The 18890-nt window shown below is 40.7% G+C and overlaps 1 protein-coding gene across 1 annotated transcript in view; it reads right to left on the bottom strand.

Annotated features, from left to right (window-relative positions):
* Positions 1–18890, bottom strand: part of cdh13 (cadherin 13, H-cadherin (heart)) — a 290131-nt gene that overhangs the window by 128575 nt on the left and 142666 nt on the right. Inside the window, exon 7 of the mRNA XM_053884926.1 lies at positions 11722–11866. Coding sequence (XP_053740901.1) covers positions 11722–11866 — 145 coding nt within the window. The remainder of the gene's footprint in view (positions 1–11721; positions 11867–18890) is intronic.

Raw genomic sequence — 18890 nt, 5'->3', positions numbered from 1 at the left:
TAGAACATAAATACGGAACCCGTCTTTCCACATGGGACGAAACAAATCAGTGCATTTCTTGATAAATGAATGCAGAAAAAGCAATTTTTGTAAAGCTTCAGGGAAATATGCCTCTGACAGCGTTCTATTTTTATCAAGTGCTATATATTTTATTTTCATCACAAAACCATTTTCAAGCTGTCAGAGAGAAAATAAAAATAAATGAAAGAAGGTGAAGATACACATCGAAATCCATCTCAGCGTCACGTCACGTGGCGACACACACATCTGGAAAATCTGTCAATACAGTCACATTCGATGAGAGGCAGTTACTGCCATGTGACGCTCGTGGCTCACATGCTTTCATTCGGATTGATATCTGGTCACATTTTCATTATCCTGGTAAAATGACAGATGAAACAGAAATTCTTCTTTGAATTTGATGCAAACAATGACAAAATAATTGCTTTTATTGGCGGGTGTTTCAGCATAATGTTTTGTGTGGAGGAAGAGGTGAAAAATACATCACTATCTTTGGTGTCTGTTCTGACAAACAGTGTTGCCATTTGATCAAAGCAAGCTGCCTCATTGTGGAAGACAGGATTTACTCAGCACGGATATGGCTATAAGGGTGTTGTGGGCAACGCAAGAAAAGGCAAGACAATGCACAGCACTGTAACACTGTTTTTGTGAAGATATCTGCACACACCACAGACACACTCCCAGGTATTGATATTATCTCATCGCTGGGGTTTTGGTGTGAGTGGTACTGATGATGCTTGGACACAGCACCGTGTTCAACACGATGTTCCAGTCAGCTGAAAGCAAAACCCAGTCATTAAAACATATACTCAGCGTTCAACCACAGAAGGATTTCAATGAGAAAAAAATGTAATGACTCATTACGAGTGATTGATAAAGGTCTTCCAGGGGTCTGAGCCAGGGGACATAACAGAATCTTAACACGTTCTTTGTTTTTTTTTTTTTTTACTGTTGTAAAATCGCTCCACTTTTTTCAATCATCCACCATTCAATGTGCTTTGATGAAGTGTTATACAGAGAGAAGGCAGTTTAAACACTACAAAGTGAGTGTTCGCTGCAGCCTTTGTTGCTTCAAACACCAGACATTCCTGCTGTGAGTCAAAAGTAAATCAGAGATAATTTTGCGGTGTCTGTGTTTGATACCAAGAATTATGATTCCTGTGCTGCTGTTGTTGGCGGCCTTCAAGTGAAATAAAGCTCTGCGCTTTGATTCAAACCAGATAATAAGACACCATATTTTGCGAGACCAACACAGAAGATGTAAGATCACTGTGAAAGTGACTAAACTGACTTATTACCAGCCTGTCGCAGCCAACAAATCTGACGTGCTTGGGTTATGTCTTTGGGCCGTGGTCAGTCGGCTCACTGTCTGTTACTCAGACATAATGGAGAACAGCACAGCACGTGTCCCGTTGGAGCTTTTTCCTGCGACTTTGTTTGCACTGCTTTTGTACTTCTTTCAGCATGTGTTGACCCTGCCGCTGTCATGACAACATTTCACCTCAGAGACGTTTCAAGAAAACCACATGGTCTCTCAGTTAGTGCGATATGAGCACCACAATTGATTGAGTCAAATAAATAGTGCGGACAAATTTTATAGGACTGAACCCCAACTAGGGCTCAGCAATTAACTACAAACCATGCCAACATTTTGAGCTTCAAACTGCCATAAAACTGCTGTGTTGATGAGTTAGTTTTTTGTGCTCTCTTGTAATTCTCTCTCTACCGTTCCAGTCCGAAACATAGAAACATTCTGAAAGGAGCAGCCAATTGAAAATAGTTTAATACTGTATATATATATATATATATATATATATATATATATATATATATATATATATATATATATATATATATATATATATATATATATATATATATATATATATATATATATATATAAACCTTTATTTTCACACCTTGATCCCAAACCTGAGGCAAATGCATACCAGTGACTTGTTCCTGGATCTATCAAGCATCAAGCTCTGTCTGCAGTGAGAAGTGCTTTGCTACAGTAGCTACATAAAACTGAGCTGCTCTGCATTACTCCTCTGAGATTGTAGACACTGGATGAAGACCATCAGTGTGATCAAGTGTGGTCCAGGAGTGTAGCACTGCGGTGAAATTTGTTGGATACTGGTTATTTTACCAAGATCCAGCTTTTGGGTTTTTTCGTACTGTGGCTGGTTCTAAAGATCAAAGCATGCTCACAATGATTGAAAAACTGATAGCACATTATATTCTTCATAACAAAAAATTGTCTGTTAGTTTTTGTTTTTTTTCCCCATAAATGCTGAGCATTAACATCAACCTTATTGTATTCCATTTTTTATTTTATTGTCAATCATGGTGGCTCAAAATATTCAGCTCCTTATTCATTTTAACCTTTCAAATGCAAAAATATAATAATAATTTTAATAAAATTGTAATATATATATATATATATATATATATATATATATATATATATATATATATACAACTACAACTGACACAGTGTTAGCGACCGGAATACAGGGGTCACGGAATAACTAGAGGAGATTATATAAATGGAAGACCTAAGAGCGCAATGCAGGCTTTTGATGTGGACTTTTGTCATGAGCCACCTTTATTTTGATGGATTGATTTATTTTTATGTCTCCGCACCTCCCTTTCCTCTCCTTTGTTTCTGAGATCCACTAATGGCCCACAGCTGGGACCAGACTGCGGCTGCTACGTGTCGTACCTGTTCCCCGACTGGTCTGCCAGAATTTCCGGATTTCTCGACTGGTGCAACCTTCAGTACAACGCCTCGTATATTGAAGTACTTTTCGCCCAATGTGAATGTACCCAATACCACTTGCATTTCTGGGGTTCTTTCACATCTTCTGCTTCCGTGATTCTGCTTAAACCCTGGTTTGGTGGACCCTTTAGTTTCTGGACTTATACGCATTTTTGGACTCCAAGTGTTTTGAAAATTGTGATTGTGTAATTTGGACGTTTGGACGTCTGTTGTTCTTTCTCCGATTTCTTTCGGTAACCCTCACAATTTCAGGCCAGTGAGAGTAAATGCTGTAGTATCACTTGAGGCGTGAAACTGACTCTAAAGGTGATAGACCCATCTTTATGCCGAGTTACTTCACTCCCATCATGTGGATGACTCATTGATGACTTTTTTAGAGATATATATACCTCCATCTGCATAATCGTTATGCATGGCGAAAAGAGAGAACGGCCAGAAAATAAACAACAAGGCTGAGAATGAGATGGATGCTGAAGGTATTTGGCCTAAGAATGACAGCAGGGATCCACAAAAAGGCCCCATGGGGGCAAAACCATTTACTCACAAACCGCCTTCAGAATGTATTCAAATAGAAGCCTTTCACGTTTATTCAGATCAAATAACAATTGAAAATAAAGCCTATTTAGAGTGTGTTTTCCCTCTCGGTGGTAAAATGCATATCACTCCCCGTGGTAATTCAGAAGGAGATAGCTCAGTTAAGATGGCTCAGGAAAACCAATGATGCCTTACGCGCCAATAGAAAACAGTTGCATGTCAATGAGAGTAGAACAGACAAGTTTGTCACTGGATCAGAGCCTGTTTTTCTTTGCGCTCATATCATGAGGGCTGTTTAAAATGCTAATATTTTTCAAAGCAATTCCAATGGCTCATTATTCACCTTGCAGGCTTTTCATTTGGGAAATGTCAGTGCTGCGCCAGGCGGTAACAAGATGCCCCTTCTCAGGGACTTCTCACAAGTCACTATTTAATTATAGCAAAGCATAAAACATTAGCAGGTGGGTTTACGGACAAAATGGCGGCGTGGATATACAACCCGCCCAACAATGTCTTGCGAGTTAATTGGGCAGCAGCCACAGAAGATACTCGGGACATTCATTTGCATGGCTTTCTCAGCCTGACAGGCTGATAATGAGGTATTGTGGGACAACAGGTCACCTGGTGGAGTGTTGAACAGACTGTTCTCCAGTGAACAAAGGGGGATAGATAGAGAGGAAGCCGGAGACAGACACCATAATGGGACAAACAGACACCATCATGCTACAAATTGCCTGCCAGGTTTGGTGTAATCTCTCGGTTGAGCCATTATCTATCTCCTGAATCAATCTTTCCCTTTCTTCCACTGAACCCACTGATGGCTTCTGGCAGCTCGGGAAACTCTCCTACTCACCTTGTTGAAGTCGTCTGACATGGTTGGTTTTAGAAGCAAAAACCTAGTGAGCAGTTGCCGCCACCTGTTTCTGACTAGAAGCTATAGTTCCACTTCGGATTGGGGATTACATATCAACTATTGGTAAACACGCAGCATATTTACTCCATTATCAGCATCTGTACTGTTATTAAGAGTGAATTGTCAGTGACTAACTCAGGGTAATAATGTAAAGACAGGCCTAACAACACACAAATAAGTGCTTTACCATGATGAATGATTTGCTAATATGCTGCTATTTTACTCATGATAATACATGTTGTCGCATCTAAAGGAAAACCAAAGGTGTTATCTTGTCATGGAAAATGAAATATTACATTACAGCAACTCTCCAGTATGACTGCACAAAGGAAAAAAAAAGTTGATCACTGCGATTAAAAAAAACTAAAAAGAAATGTACACAGTTCACTGAGCGAGAGCAGGAGAGAGCGGTGTTGGAAACCAAGTTTAAAGTGTGTCTATTGAGTTGGAAAATGAGTTGGAAAATAATTTCACTGTAGCTCGAAGGTTTTTTCGTGTGGGGCGTTGTTCCACGTTTCAGTGGTAGTCTCTCTCAAAAGCTCAAAAGTAAAGTTGAAAGGTGTTCTTTTAAGTATAGAAAATAGTATAAATGTATTGTCTCATTTTGCCAGAGTTCCTATCGTAATAAAGTTGAAATATATATATTTTTTTGTCTTCCTTTTTCCAATATAAACTCCCATTCATTGGGCTTTGCATGGACTCACAGAACTGGCGTTACCAACAGGTAACTATTATTTACACATTCAAAAAATAATGGTGTTAAATAACTACTGGGGGAAAAGAGCAATATTTAGCAGGTAAATGTTTAAAAAAATCCATATCCACAAGCCTTTTTTTTGGGTTATACTTACAGTGAGAATATCTAATCATAATGGATCAACCATTCACCATATTTTCCCTACTACTGTTAATATACTGTACACCATGCATTTGTTATTTCACAGTCAATTACCGACCACGATACAATTCACCAAGCAAAACATATTTTTTTTCCCGCTGGTAGGAGTCAGTGGCTGTTGCCCCCATACCAATTTCCAGGTGAAAAAACAAACATAACGAATTATAGTGGCGAACTATCAGCGACTGGGAGATGAGTAATATCTTGTTTATAGCCAACTGCGCCCAATTATATAAGATTTATCATCTGGATGCGAGATTTAATATGTTTGCGTGGCCCTGGCAGAAAAAAAGGATTCAACCAAATTAACGAAATGAAATTGGCCATAGAAATTCTCCGGCGCTGCTTCATTTCATCCTCATTTTGTCGCACTGCTTCAATTAGCTGTGTCAATGTGCGTGACATAGCAATGTAACAGTTAGAGCAGCATTTATTTAGCGAGTCCCGGAAGACTCACAAACAAACTCAGGGACCAGCGGCTGCGATTGTAGCAAGCGTTTGAATCCCTTCTACACGATGTCGTGCGAGTGATTGTTGTACGCGTGTGCAATATTAATAGCCTCAAAATCAAAAGCTACTTTCCGAGAAAAAAAACAAATATTGTGGTGTTTCGCTGCCAGTGCTTTAAGTCATTTCAACACTTCCATGAGTGATATGTTCCCTCAGCCAAACCAAAAACTGAAGATGACGAGTCTTTAACATGTCAACCAGGTCAACTAAGTACTTTCTGCCCTGAGAATTCACTGGTGTGTTGAGTTCTAAGAAGGTTCTGCCCTCGTGTGTCAGCTGCCTCCTGACAAAGAAAGCCAGTTATCTGCTCCGTATTGTCTTTTTATGCTTCCCTGCACGACATAAGTAAAGAATCTCTGCCCACTGTCCTTTAGTCCAACTAAATGCAAGCACTGTACACTGTGGTTGCAAGTGCAGTACTTTTTCTTCCTTCCTGCCAGGTGCAGCGATTCAACCATTACTCCTCTATTTAAGAAATGCAATTGAGGATAATGACTGCCATTACTTGGATAAGTACTTTGATAACTGCTTAAAAAGTGTTAATAGCGCATAAGATGTCGAAAGTAATTCAAATGTAAAGGCTGGTGAAAAGGGAGGAAATACATATTTTGCGAGGGAGAGCAGAAGGTTGTGAAGTACATAAAGCCCAGGGGAGCTGCGAGACATGAAGGGAAGCAAGAATTAGAGTGACGAACGGGTATAAAGGGAGCGAAGGAGTGAACAGACGGAGAAGAGAGGCCTCGCCAGAAGACTCGGGATTTGGCCGGCTTTGTTATCAGTTTGCACAGAAATGTCAGAACTGCGTGACATTCTGCCCCAAAGCCTCTCCTACTGCAGCAGCAGCATAAAGCAGAGAACATGTTCCTGACAATCGCAAAGCATTTTATCACATGTATGAAAACGGTAAGGACGTTTAGAGCTTTTTATCCACAAGAATGTTTGGAGGTAAAAGTAAAGAAAACAACATAATATATACAGCACGTGTCTTAAGTCTATAAAAACATATTCATGAGGAGTACACACTATAGGGCACATAAAATATATATTAAATCAGCAGTAAAAAAATAGCACAAATCATACTTCACATTTTTCTTGACAAAGTGTCATGCTGTGGTGTGTACAAGGCAAAACAGCCACATTATTTGTTCCCTTTAGGGTTTGGGTGAGCTGTACTATTTGAATCGCACCAAAGCTGAGAACTGGCAAATTTTTCACACATTTTGTATCTGTTCTCATACGGTTAAGAATTGGATGTCCATTTTTTCATGTTTTGCAGGCGCCCAGACGCCCTCCTAGCTAAAAGCCTGACCCAACATACCACATATTGTCAAGACGATTCTTCAGAATAACCTCAGAGGCACTGAAGAGGATCAACAACATGCGAGAAGCAGAGCATTGTCAGCATCATCGGCTACTCCCGTGTTGATTCAATCCCTTCCTTTAACTTAACTAAAAATCTATTGACAGCCCTAACTGAAACACAGTACATCAAAAAAGATGGACAGTGAGCATCAAATCAAAGCTGCTCTCTTTCAGTGCCTCAATAGAGGGAAAAAAGAGGCAGCCTCCCACACATACAGTATTATTTAAATCTTTCAATGGCAATAAAAAGGGCTGAGACCGACTGTGCCATGGAGCGACTGTCAGACGATCCCGCAATGTTAGTGAGGAATTGCTCTTACTCTGCAGATATCTTGTGACATGTGGGTTAAAGCATCTTGTGCGTTCACTTTTTGAATCTAATTCGGCCCAACCGAATCCGACAACCGAAGAACCCACGCTGTTATGCAGCTGTCAGATCAGACGGCGCTGGAAATAAAATAGTTCATTCAGTATTGTTTACCGCAGCGCGCTCCTTCTGGAACCCCTATAGATCAGGGGTCTTCTAAACTTTTATCTCCGTAGCGCTTTCACACAACAAAGGAACATACTTTTGCGTTGAATAAAAAAAATCTCTAAATTTACATTGCATGTAGTTTATGGTGTTTAATAGAACCACCAACAGTGAGAGGCTGTTTGTGCTTGGCCAGGATATGCATCACTTTCAATGATGATGCTTTGACCTTCTCAGTCGGTTTAGTGAGTTGATGTTTGAGTATGTGGTTTTCAGCTGCTTTTCCTGCTCTTTACAAACATGTCTGGAAGGAAATGAGGACTTCGATCAGTTGACACTGAATTCATTGCCGACTGCTTACCCCGAACGTGGAGTTGACGTGGAACAGTACACCCAGGAGAAGAGAAGTCTCACCCCAGAGAGGAGAGTAAAAGTTGAACTACTTCACTGCTCTGCTCAGGCAATCGCCCTTTTACCCTCACAATGGACAAGTGCTGGACAAGTGTTTAAGAAAGAATGATCAGTTGTTTTTTTTTTTTGTTTAGCAGCTATGCTGGACATAATGAAGCAAATCGATGAAGGTTATAGGCCAATGGAGCTCAACATCATCTGCCAAAAGAAGCGATATAATCCACTGGACACAAAACCACATACAATCCCTGCTGCAACTGCACATGCTGGCTATGAAAAACAAGAACATAACGTGGAATTTAAAGAACTCCGCTGAATACTAAATGATGTGTAGTATGACTAATACTCTAGCATGTATATATTTATATTAGTAAGCAAATATGTTAATAGTATTCACTACTGCATTTATCACAGAATTAATATTGGAATAGAATGTGTTCATGGATGGAATTCTCAGCCAGTTTCGATGAATAAACGTCAAGACTGTGTTTTGAAGGTCAAAGAATAAGTCCTCTTGGCCAACAGTGCTTATACATTCAAAGAACAGCATCTCACAACATGCAAATGCAGTCTACTGACTCATTGTGTTTGAATCCATAACAATGACACAAACGAAAAGAATGACAACCAAAAACGCATAGATACATATGAGAGCAATGCAGCTACTGTGAAGCTTCTAAAATGGGATATTGCTACTTCATGAGATTTGTTTCAATATGTGTTTGAAAAGAGATGCTAAAATATCTAGATATATCAGTGCCATCAAGTTTTGAATATGAAAAATGGAATTCTAAAAAAAAAAAATCATTTGAAGATGAAAAACCTGCATGCTATTTTAGATGCAACTCAATGATGCAACTGTGCAGGATTCTGTTGAAAACAGATGTCAGAGTCATGCACAGTGGCATTATTTATTTATTTTGTATTGTATGTATGTTTGAAGGTAGGTTGCATCTAAAATAGCACGTAGATTGTAGCACCGTGCCGAGTCGATGTGACTAATACAAAAGCATCTCATTGAATTTCCCTGCCATGGGACCAACAAAGGATGGTTAATCTAATCCAAGATAATGTCTGTGTTGCCTTAAAACATCACACCTCAAGTGCTGTCCGTCCTGATTCAGCCTTACCCCAACACCAATGCTGTGCCATCAGTAAAAAAAAAAGGTAAAAACAGTAAATCCTCCAAAAAATGAAATGTAATAAAGCCAAAAATACATAAATAAGAAGCCTTTTTATTCATATCATCTGAAGGTATTCAAAGTTGTTGTTTTTTTTATTCAAAGTTATTTCTTTTCACTATGTGCTGATTCTGCTTTTTTCTTTTTTTAATAAATATAAAATATTTCTGTTCATATTGAACCCTTGATGGAAGCGATTAAAAACTTTAATTTATTTTTAATTTATATTTTCAGATATAAAACTTTTTTTTTCCATATCATTTATTTATTTATTAAATTCAAAACTCAATAGCATAGATATCTAGCCATATTGAAACTCATGAAATCTGGTATAACCTTGACATATTTAAACATTCATATCTATGCAAACACATGCGTGCTCTCTTTTCAAAAACCCTATCTGCTCTCAACTGTGGACTTCAACACCAGGCAGTTGGTGCACACAGATGGCTTCTGTTCAAGGTTGTTGACACTGACAGTTGACGTTTGGGTGTGTCTGATGCCAAGCCACAAACTTTACTTGAAGTGAACAAAAGAACAGTTGCATGCAAGTACTCCGACATTGACTGCTGAATACGCTTCTTCTTCACGTCATCGCTCAAAATGTGGCACACCAAAGCCCCAAAACAGCAAATCTTCTTTTGATTGCCGAGTTGCTATGACATCAGTTTAATGAGAGATTCCTCACCTCCCTTTCCCCGGCCCCGTCGGCCAACAAGTAAAGAAAGATCAAGAAGGCGGACATCACAGGATGCACAAACCTCATTAGCCGGTTGTTTTGGAAAGGAAAGCAGCAGCTGGACTCCAGCACAGATTACGTCGCTCCTCACCCAATTTCATGTTTGATAAACTTTGCACCAAACAGATGTTATGAGACTTCGATTTAATATTCATGGTTGTTTTCCTGAATGATTCCGACAATCACTATTTCGCTGGTCCATTTCAGTTCAACTCTGACATCAGCTGGTTTCAGGGTGCACAGGAGGCGACGTGCTTCATTTCTCTGATCACAGTTCAGTAAAGTTTGGTCGATTTAAGAAGGGAAAAGGAAGAATGGAGGAAGTTCCTTTAAAATGATGGCCATGCTCATCGCTGTGACATTAAGTTCCCCACTTGCGCTCCAACCTTGGCAAGCTCGATTGGGTTTTTCACTCCCAGATAAGATAGATAGTCAGCTCCATGTCTTTTGCCACGGAGCTGCCGGAGACTCTGCTGATGAAAGTAATGTTTCTTGTCCCTTCGTACCTTGTTCGTCACTTAACTTTACTGGTGAAGATTAACAAGACTAGAGTTTCAGGTCAAGTGTTGTTTTTATTCCCTAATTCACTCACTAATTCACTTGCGAATAACAGATTACAGAGATGTGCATCAGCCTTGTTTTGACCCTGGGTAGAGTCAGAGTCATTTCATTTTGCTGTCATTGACAACAAAACTGTCACAACCTTCTTCCTCCGGCTTTTGTGATTCATTTCTACTTCCTGTTCCGTGCTGTCAGAAAACTGCTGCCATTTTTGGATTTGAGCTCATGGTTTGTGTCGATGAGTTTTTCCATGTATGTTTGTTTTTACTCCCTTCATGTGTTCCCTTCATCTCCAGCTAAGTTGATTTATTTTCTGGTCCATCCTATTTGGAATAGTCTTCGGTATCAACTTTTTAATTTTCTTTTGTTCTTTTGCCTCCGCTCTTGGGTGACAACTGGCCTTTCCTGTCTCCACACTGGACCGTGGTAGAGTGTCACAGGGGAGGTGCTCGCTCTCCACACCTCCGAGGCTGGAGCTCACTCCAGGGTTTGATGTCCTGTTGTGGGCTGGAGCTGGGACAGGGATGAGGCGAGTCTGGGACAGAGCGTTACTTGGTTTATGACTTTGTCACAGCCAAACTGCACAGAAGCGCACATTCAGAGCTGGACACGCACCGGGCACCTCTTCACTTCTGGAGAGACGTCACTCACTCGGCACCCTCCCACATGCAGCGGCCACACACATAGAGGAACAGCGCACCTGCAGCAGACACTCTACAGTCACTCCATCAAAAGCCTATTTTAAGGCTTGGAACGCATTATTTCTTTTTCCATTAATTGTAATTTTTCGAACAAATCGCTTCTCGAACAGCCGTCTGGAACGGATTGTGGTCGAGAACCGAGGTACCACTGTACTTCTGATCAACCCGTCATCAATTGCTTTTAAAAAGAATACATGCGGTTCCTACAGATGCTTTCTTTTTTTTTTATGTACTCCAAATGCGTAAGGACAGGACTGTCATCAGACGTCAAAACGTCATGTCAAGAAAAATCAAATCGAGGCATTTCAACAGAGCCACAAAAGCAGCAGAGGCCGAGGTGAAAACAGACAGAAGGAGCTCAACATCAAGATGCTCTCGAAACAGAACGCAATTCTGCAAATATCTCAAAGAGGCTGTCACAAGACGGACTCTTCAGTGGTGTCAGAAAATGGATGGGAGAGTATGTTGTTTTATATTTGACTATTTTTTTCCCAGCATGCGATTGAGCTACATACACCTCCCTCTTCTCATTCTTAGCCTATTGCACTTTCAGACTGCATCTGTCAGTAATTCAACTATCAAGCGAAGCTGAAACAGTAAAAAAAAATCCACACACACCTCGAGAAGTCAACTTACCAGTAGGGGAGCCCTCGAGCACCTCTCCGGTGTAACGCGTCTCCTTGAAGATGGGCCGGTTATCGTTCTGGTCGATCACAGTGATCACCAGAATAGCAGGCCCTTCGACAAGATTCCCGGAGAAGTCCGTCGTGGACACTTCCAGCTGTGAGAGAACACATTATGTAGGTTATTGGTTTAAACCTGGGCAGTCCTTTAATGGCCTATGCAATGATCATAGCACGGTTCATTTGCCAGGTTGAATATTATTGGATAAATTACTTTTTAATTGTCTCTCGCTCCATCTGGAATACAAGCATTTACATAAGCTGGAGTGGATGCTGGACCGTAGGTCTCCTCAGGTGCACGTGCTTCTAATGGATGTGGGAGCCATCTACCCTCTGTATTGGCAGGATGCTGGCTATTATGAGATCTCATTCCCGACCACCTCTAGTTGTACTCTTGTCTATCATTGATGTAAAGGCGAAAGGGTGGGGGACTGAAATCCAGGCCTCAAGCAGAGAGGTAGGTTTTCACCAGATTAGAAGTGCGAAGAGAAATCAATACCATAAATGGAAGATTGCAGGGTGGCTGGTCAATAGGAGATGCTGAGGCACTTCCCCACACCACATGGTGCCTGCATAATCTCATTTGTATTTTTGAAGGAGCATTTTATTTATCATTCATTATTCATTAACAAGCATTACTGTATTGAGCAGAAAAGTGTTTACAGTGTACTGTTTGTGGGGCCCCTTCAGCTCACACATGAAATGGTCCCCAGATTTCACACTTATTTTCGGTGCCTTGAAATTGGATTCCCAGATTTGTTTCTTGAGGGACACTTTTGGTGCACCGGATACAGACACAGTCACCTCATTGAATAGGTGTTTTTTACTCTGAACATCACCTATTCCAAGGACCGGGAACCAATGGCTTGCAAGCCACATGTGGCTCTTTTCGAGAAGTTGTCTGGCTCCTTGAACGCAATCAGAGCGCAAAATACTGTCTGAAATAGCCGCAGTTTGTCTGACTTATTTCCAATTTAACCAACCCGTAACGCCACTTTACTAATGATTGTCGCATGTGAGGTGCCATCACCCTCAACAGCAAGCTCAGCAACAGTGACTTCCCATGATGCTCTGCAGCCCAGTCAGCCAGTCACAGTCATTGGTGACTAAATTATGGAATTTTGTGGGCAAACAAGCTTCATGCTGCCAAAATTGCGCCTTGCCACATCAGACCAACGGACATACAGACATTTTATTGATATTAAAGTGCTAAAACAGGCTGTTTTCATCCGTATGTTTTCCTACTTCTTCTTCCCACTTCTCTTCTGTTCCCGCAGCGCCGCGCTGTAATCACGGAAGACACATGGCTTGTTGTCACTGTGTCACTGAACCATTCACTATCGCTAGATATCCATAGACATTAACTGGTGTGGTCAGCTTAGCGCATGGCTAATGTAACTTTATAGCATGTAACAATATATATATATATATATATATATATATGTATCCTAACCCCAACAACAGAGGCACAAGAGGAGCCCACTGGCTCATATGAATGGGTGGTACTTACTCTGAAAACTACCCATTCAATCTATTGAGATTTTTAAGTGAGGTTTTTTCACCACAAGTCTATCGTTCATTGTTCGCTCCTTAACATCTCAGAGAACATGGAACCAAGCTTGTGTGGGATACACGTCAGAGTCTCAAACAGAACAGCCGTCTGGTCACTACACACTTAATTTTGTTGTGACAACTTATATATAAAGAACTGTACCTACAACCTAATAATTACAAATGACCAAGACCAAAGCTTTCCTACAGTTGGCACTTTTCCTCTCTCCAGCTCCTTAACCTCCAGCGCTCCTCTGCGGAAGTTTCCCCTAATAGACTGCATCACATATTTATGCCTTCAGTTTCTTTCTACTCTGCAGTGCTGGCAGTCACCCGAGCGCCTCACTGTTCCCCAAAGAGGCCATGCCAGCTTTGCAGAATTGTTTAAAATGCACTGCCTCTGCTAACAAGTTGCTATTAATTCCAAAGTCCAGCAACCTTTTTCCAGCTTGCTTCACTTGCTACTCATTTTGCCCTTATGCGGAGAAATGTATGTAAATAAGGGATTTATTTAGCTTGGGAAGTGAATGTTTCTGCTCGGTAAAGAAAACTGGCTGCAGAACAATCCCACTGTAACAGCTATTATTCAGCTGTAATATGAAATAATTACCATTAATTATCTATTATGTCACTGAACTTAATTAAACACCAGTTTTTAAATGTCACGATTTAGTTCATATGTCGCACTGATATAAGCAGATGAAACAAGTTTGAATTTATTCTCATTACGCCTGCATGAAACCAACCGCTCACTAAAAATACGTGCTATCATGAGCCCCCCGGCGAACAGGGACGTGGAAAGGCAGAAATATTGAAACATGAGAATTATCTAATAATAGCGCTTCAAAATGACATTACAGGAATTCATGAATGTCTCTTTCGCATGCCCCATTTTCACATGGCATTAGAATGCAAGGTCTCCCACATATTCATGAGACACTGGGGAACAACTACGTTCCAGTAAGGTTTAAGATAAGAAAGTGGGTCGCTAGTTGTGAGGAGGATGTGTTCATCTCATTTATGATGTTTGATTCTACTTCTTATTAGAATCAAATGTGGAGGGAGTCTCATTCACTCCAAACCTTCAGTTAGCTGGGCACATTACAGTGTAAGTATTGAGCGGCTTATCAGGGGCGTCATGGCAGCGGTCCTGCTTTCAATTACAAATACAGCAGCAGTCCAACATTCACTATCCCTTCAGTCGCTTGCGTTATCACTGTACTGTACATTGCTCCGTATCAATCCGTCTCTGAGGAGAGTGGAGTGGAGCTGAAAAGCAGTAATGGAATACATTAAGCTGAAGTGTTTTAGACTGTTGAACCTTAATGGTTTCATGTGTCATGGTACAATTACAAGGACTCGTAATGGAGTTTTACTGAGTTATAGGGTAATGGAAAAGAAGTAGGACATGAGGTGTAAACTATTAAGAGGGTGAGATTTGTTCTCCATGCCAAAACCCAGGTTTCATTGTTGTGAAAAGCCGTTTAACAGAATGACTGGGTTGAATGAAAACAAAGGATGTAAGGTGTAAAATCCTACTATTCGCAGTGTTATTAATTTATTTTTGGCTATTGCAGAATCAGATTTGGAAGCCAAGAAAAGCATTTTGGATTTTCATGTTTTGAAGGGAACTGTGAACAAAACTACTCTCCGTACAATCTATCACAGCTGCACACCACAGCAAACGTTTAGCTGCCTAGCAGAGAGTACGATCTCTTTTCACTCATTTTTCTTTTTCTTTCCTATTTGTGCCTCAAAGCAGGGAATCCAAATCATCCCAGTGCAACCACCTGACAGGAATTTCTGTCTTCAATTCAGCTACAATTCATTTACGGTGAAGAAAAGATGATGGAAAGGCTTAATAATATATCGACATGGCTCCCCTTGGTAAGAACATGAAAATAACAACTGACAATCTTAAAAGGAAATATTTGGTGTTCAGTCTTTGCTATCCCTTTTAAAGCTGTGATCTCAAATCGCATCAGTCCCTGTGTTTGGTCACAGAAAAATGGCCTGTGAGCAAGCTGGTTTACTAAGATGCATATTTGTGTGTACAGAACAGCTTGTGCAGTCGAAACTTTGCACATAGATCTGCACTTCATTGGTTGGTTAATAAGATTGCACATCCGAAAACAAGGCCAAAATGTTGGAGACAAATCTGCCATTGTTTCAGAAGAATATCTTTACTTCATAACAACAACAACAGATGTGAGGTCATAATTCTTTTTCAAGTTTGCGATACTGAAACTGGGTTTGCAAGACATTTCGGAATGAACATATAAAAACTGCAGGTAGAAATAACGTTTTATGAAAGGAGGGGAAAAAACTCAGATATTACTGAAATATTTTTTCCCCAGGTTATAGAGTCACAAAAGCACAGTGGAACCACTTTTTTTCCGCAATTACCCATCAGCATGGTACAAGAGGCTGCAGTAATGTCTCGCAGGAAGAGATTTCAGGAGAGTTACGAGGCGCCTGCCTGAAACAACTTTTAGTGATGTAACTGGGAGACCTTGATGTGGTGTATAAGCCGAAGACAGGCCGTCAAAGTTACATGACAACTCAAAGGCAACTCACACAGACACCCCCACGCTCACCTCTACTGGACTCACTTGGGAAAAGCCCCCTTCACTGCTTTACACACTTCTCATTTTACCCCAAGATAATTCTGACATAACACACTAGCAGCCACCCAAAACATACTGGCAAGTCCACCTCTGAATAGATGAAGATTTGACATGTGGTAAGATGCACAAAAGCATTTTCAAAGCCAAAGTGAGGATTGTTTTTTTTTCACATATTACTTTCCTAATTGATCCATAAAAAAGCTCTATCAATAAAAGTACACATGCAGACCAAACGGAGGAGCACCTCCAGATACAGGGGTCCGTGCTGCTGTTGCTACCAAATATTTAGCTCTAATGCGACACGTAGAAGACATGACAATGGTGGAAATTCTCCGTCCTCCAGTTGCAAAATAACTAATGGCCTCCCTGACCACCGCCTTTTACAGTGCTGCATCTGTCTCCCTCAGTTGTGCCAAGGGTACATTATGTATACTCTTTCCACAGTTGCAATGTTTGTTTTGGTGTTAGGGTTAGGGTCATTGTCATGAACTTTTGACTGTGGGCTGCTCCCCCTGGTGGATACATTGGTGAACAGCACTACCAACATAGAGAATGGAAGTGTATGATCAGTGACGCTAACATCATTTGGATCAGACGGGTATAAATTTGCACGTAAAGGGAGCATAAATGGTCTTTAGTCCAATGGACAGGTAGGGAGAGAGCCTGGGAGGCTGCCAGCAGAGGAAGACCTAGGTCTTCAGTAGGATGAGTGGGCATCATTGTAAAACAGCTGAATGAAGAAATGGAGATAATGACCCCCAGGAATTTTTGTTTTTTTCTTTGCACACAAAAGCAGTGCCAGTTGTGTTGAAGAGTTTAAGAGGAAGAAATACGATCACAGTGTTAGACACAGTCCAGGATAGGAAAAGAGGGCAGAAATTGTCCAGAGTCATGCATGCAGAGGCAACCCTCATTTCACATTCACAAAGCGTTCATCTCCTCCTGTGCCATTCAAGTAGTCCTGCCTCATGTGGTGGTAAGGAACTCAAAGGGGCCCTGCCTGCCTTTCCATTTCTTAACATCTCTGTGGAAGTGCTCAGTAAAAGTTCCAAGGTGAAAGGGCCCCAGCAACTTCCAAGTACTCGTGGGTTTCACTCTTTCTGAGCAGGCTGTGCTCCACCCGGAAGAACCAGAACATATATCAGAACATGTTCCCCAGGAGTGAGAGTGTAGCTTCTTGGTGCTCTATTGAGACATAGAGTGGGCTCAGTTTAAAACTTGTCGAGGCTATTGTGAAGCTTGGTTTGGTATAGATTCTGATAGATTCTCATAGATTCTGTTCTGCTGAGAAGAATGCTCGAGCACTGAACATTTCAATTAATGTTTGGGCTTCTCTGGGGACACGCTAGCAGTCGATTAGTGAGTCCATTAACCAAACTATTTAGTTGGTTCCCCAGTTACCACAGCTACTTAACACAGACGAAACATGAGCAAGCGAAAATCTGTGTCACTGAAGTCGTGACGGACAGAGCTGGAAAGTCCACATGCTTAAACCCGAATGACATTTCAGCTCAATTCTTACCCAAGAAAATGTTTACATTGATTTCAAAGAATACTGTCCGTATATAGCAAACATCACAGGACTAGCTGGACAATTTGAAAATACCAGACAGAACATGCATCAAATCATTGAAATATTCAACTTAAAAGTAGAAAACTGTCGAGCTGTGCGCAACTTTGCTAAGGCATGGCAGTCAGAGCAAAACACCAAGGAAAGATTGGTTGCAAGTTTGCGTCAGTTTTTTTTTTTTTTTTTTTTAAACCTCCCGTATTTTAACACTGTATTGCACAATCCAAAAGTATCCTACATCGATACTCTGGCTAAAGGGGGCCGTGCAAATAAAGGTTTACAAGTCTGATGTTGCCCGAAGGCGAAACTGTTGGACCCTCTGACATTTGGTGGAATGGATTGGTAAAGGTAACTTTTTTTTCTTGGGATCTAAACATGAAAAACAGAAGAAAGAAAAGTGCTCCAAATGGGACATTTTTCTCATGCAGGGAAAGAGCACCACGAGCACCACTAGGGCTCGATCTGTGCACGTCCTTGTCACAGTGCTATTGATTTACCTTGACTGCACAGCATGCAAGGATTCAAAATTCCAGCTATTTTTAAGTCTTCCGCAGGAATGTACATCAAACAATTCGGAAGATGGCAAAACAATTCCTCTAAAATCGAGAATGAAGCCCCTTAGCGCTGGTTTGAACGGTGATGCCGCCGAACTACGAGAGACAGGAACATCACAGGGATCTTAATATAACTTATTTTTCATGATTTTCTCAGGAACAGTCCTGAGGGCACAACCCTCCGTAACCTACCAGAACAAGCTTATTTTAATCCTGTTTATGTGCTTACATCCACATCCAATTTGACTGCAAACAAAACCTGTGTTATATTAATAAATTGAGGCACAGCACATGAACTAAAGCCACTATATCAACTGACATAACAGCATAAGGTTCAGAGATTACATTTATTTTGTGCCGCTTTTAGGACAAAACAAACTGGACTTTATATTTAAGTTTGTATTTTAACTGAAGAAAACTATCAAAAAAGTGTGTGTTTATAGTGTGTTTTTGTTTGTTTGATTTTTTTGGTGCAAAGCTTTAGTACCTTCTCTTATCAGCCTCCCTTCTAAAATGTGTCTGGTTACATCAAAAGAGACGGCGCACAGAGAATGTCAGGTACGGAGATATAAATAGTCTTTGAAGAAAGCAGGATTGAACAAGAAGAGTTGGGGAGTTCACAGGAATGATGGAAAAGATCTCTCGTTCAGCTGGCCATCTGGCAAGATTAAAAAAAAAAGAAAAGGTGATTCTGAAAAGGTGTTGAAAGAGTCACAAAAGCTTCCTCTGGTGTATCGTGACACAAAAACTTTGGCCTTCTCTGGTGAGCTATAATTTAATCTCCTTTTGTCCATCACTGATAGTGTGCTGATGGAAGGCC

Source organism: Synchiropus splendidus, chromosome 14, assembly GCF_027744825.2.
Source record: "Synchiropus splendidus isolate RoL2022-P1 chromosome 14, RoL_Sspl_1.0, whole genome shotgun sequence".
Classification (NCBI taxonomy): Eukaryota; Metazoa; Chordata; class Actinopteri; order Syngnathiformes; family Callionymidae; genus Synchiropus; species Synchiropus splendidus.
This window is presented reverse-complemented; position numbering and strand designations above follow the sequence as displayed.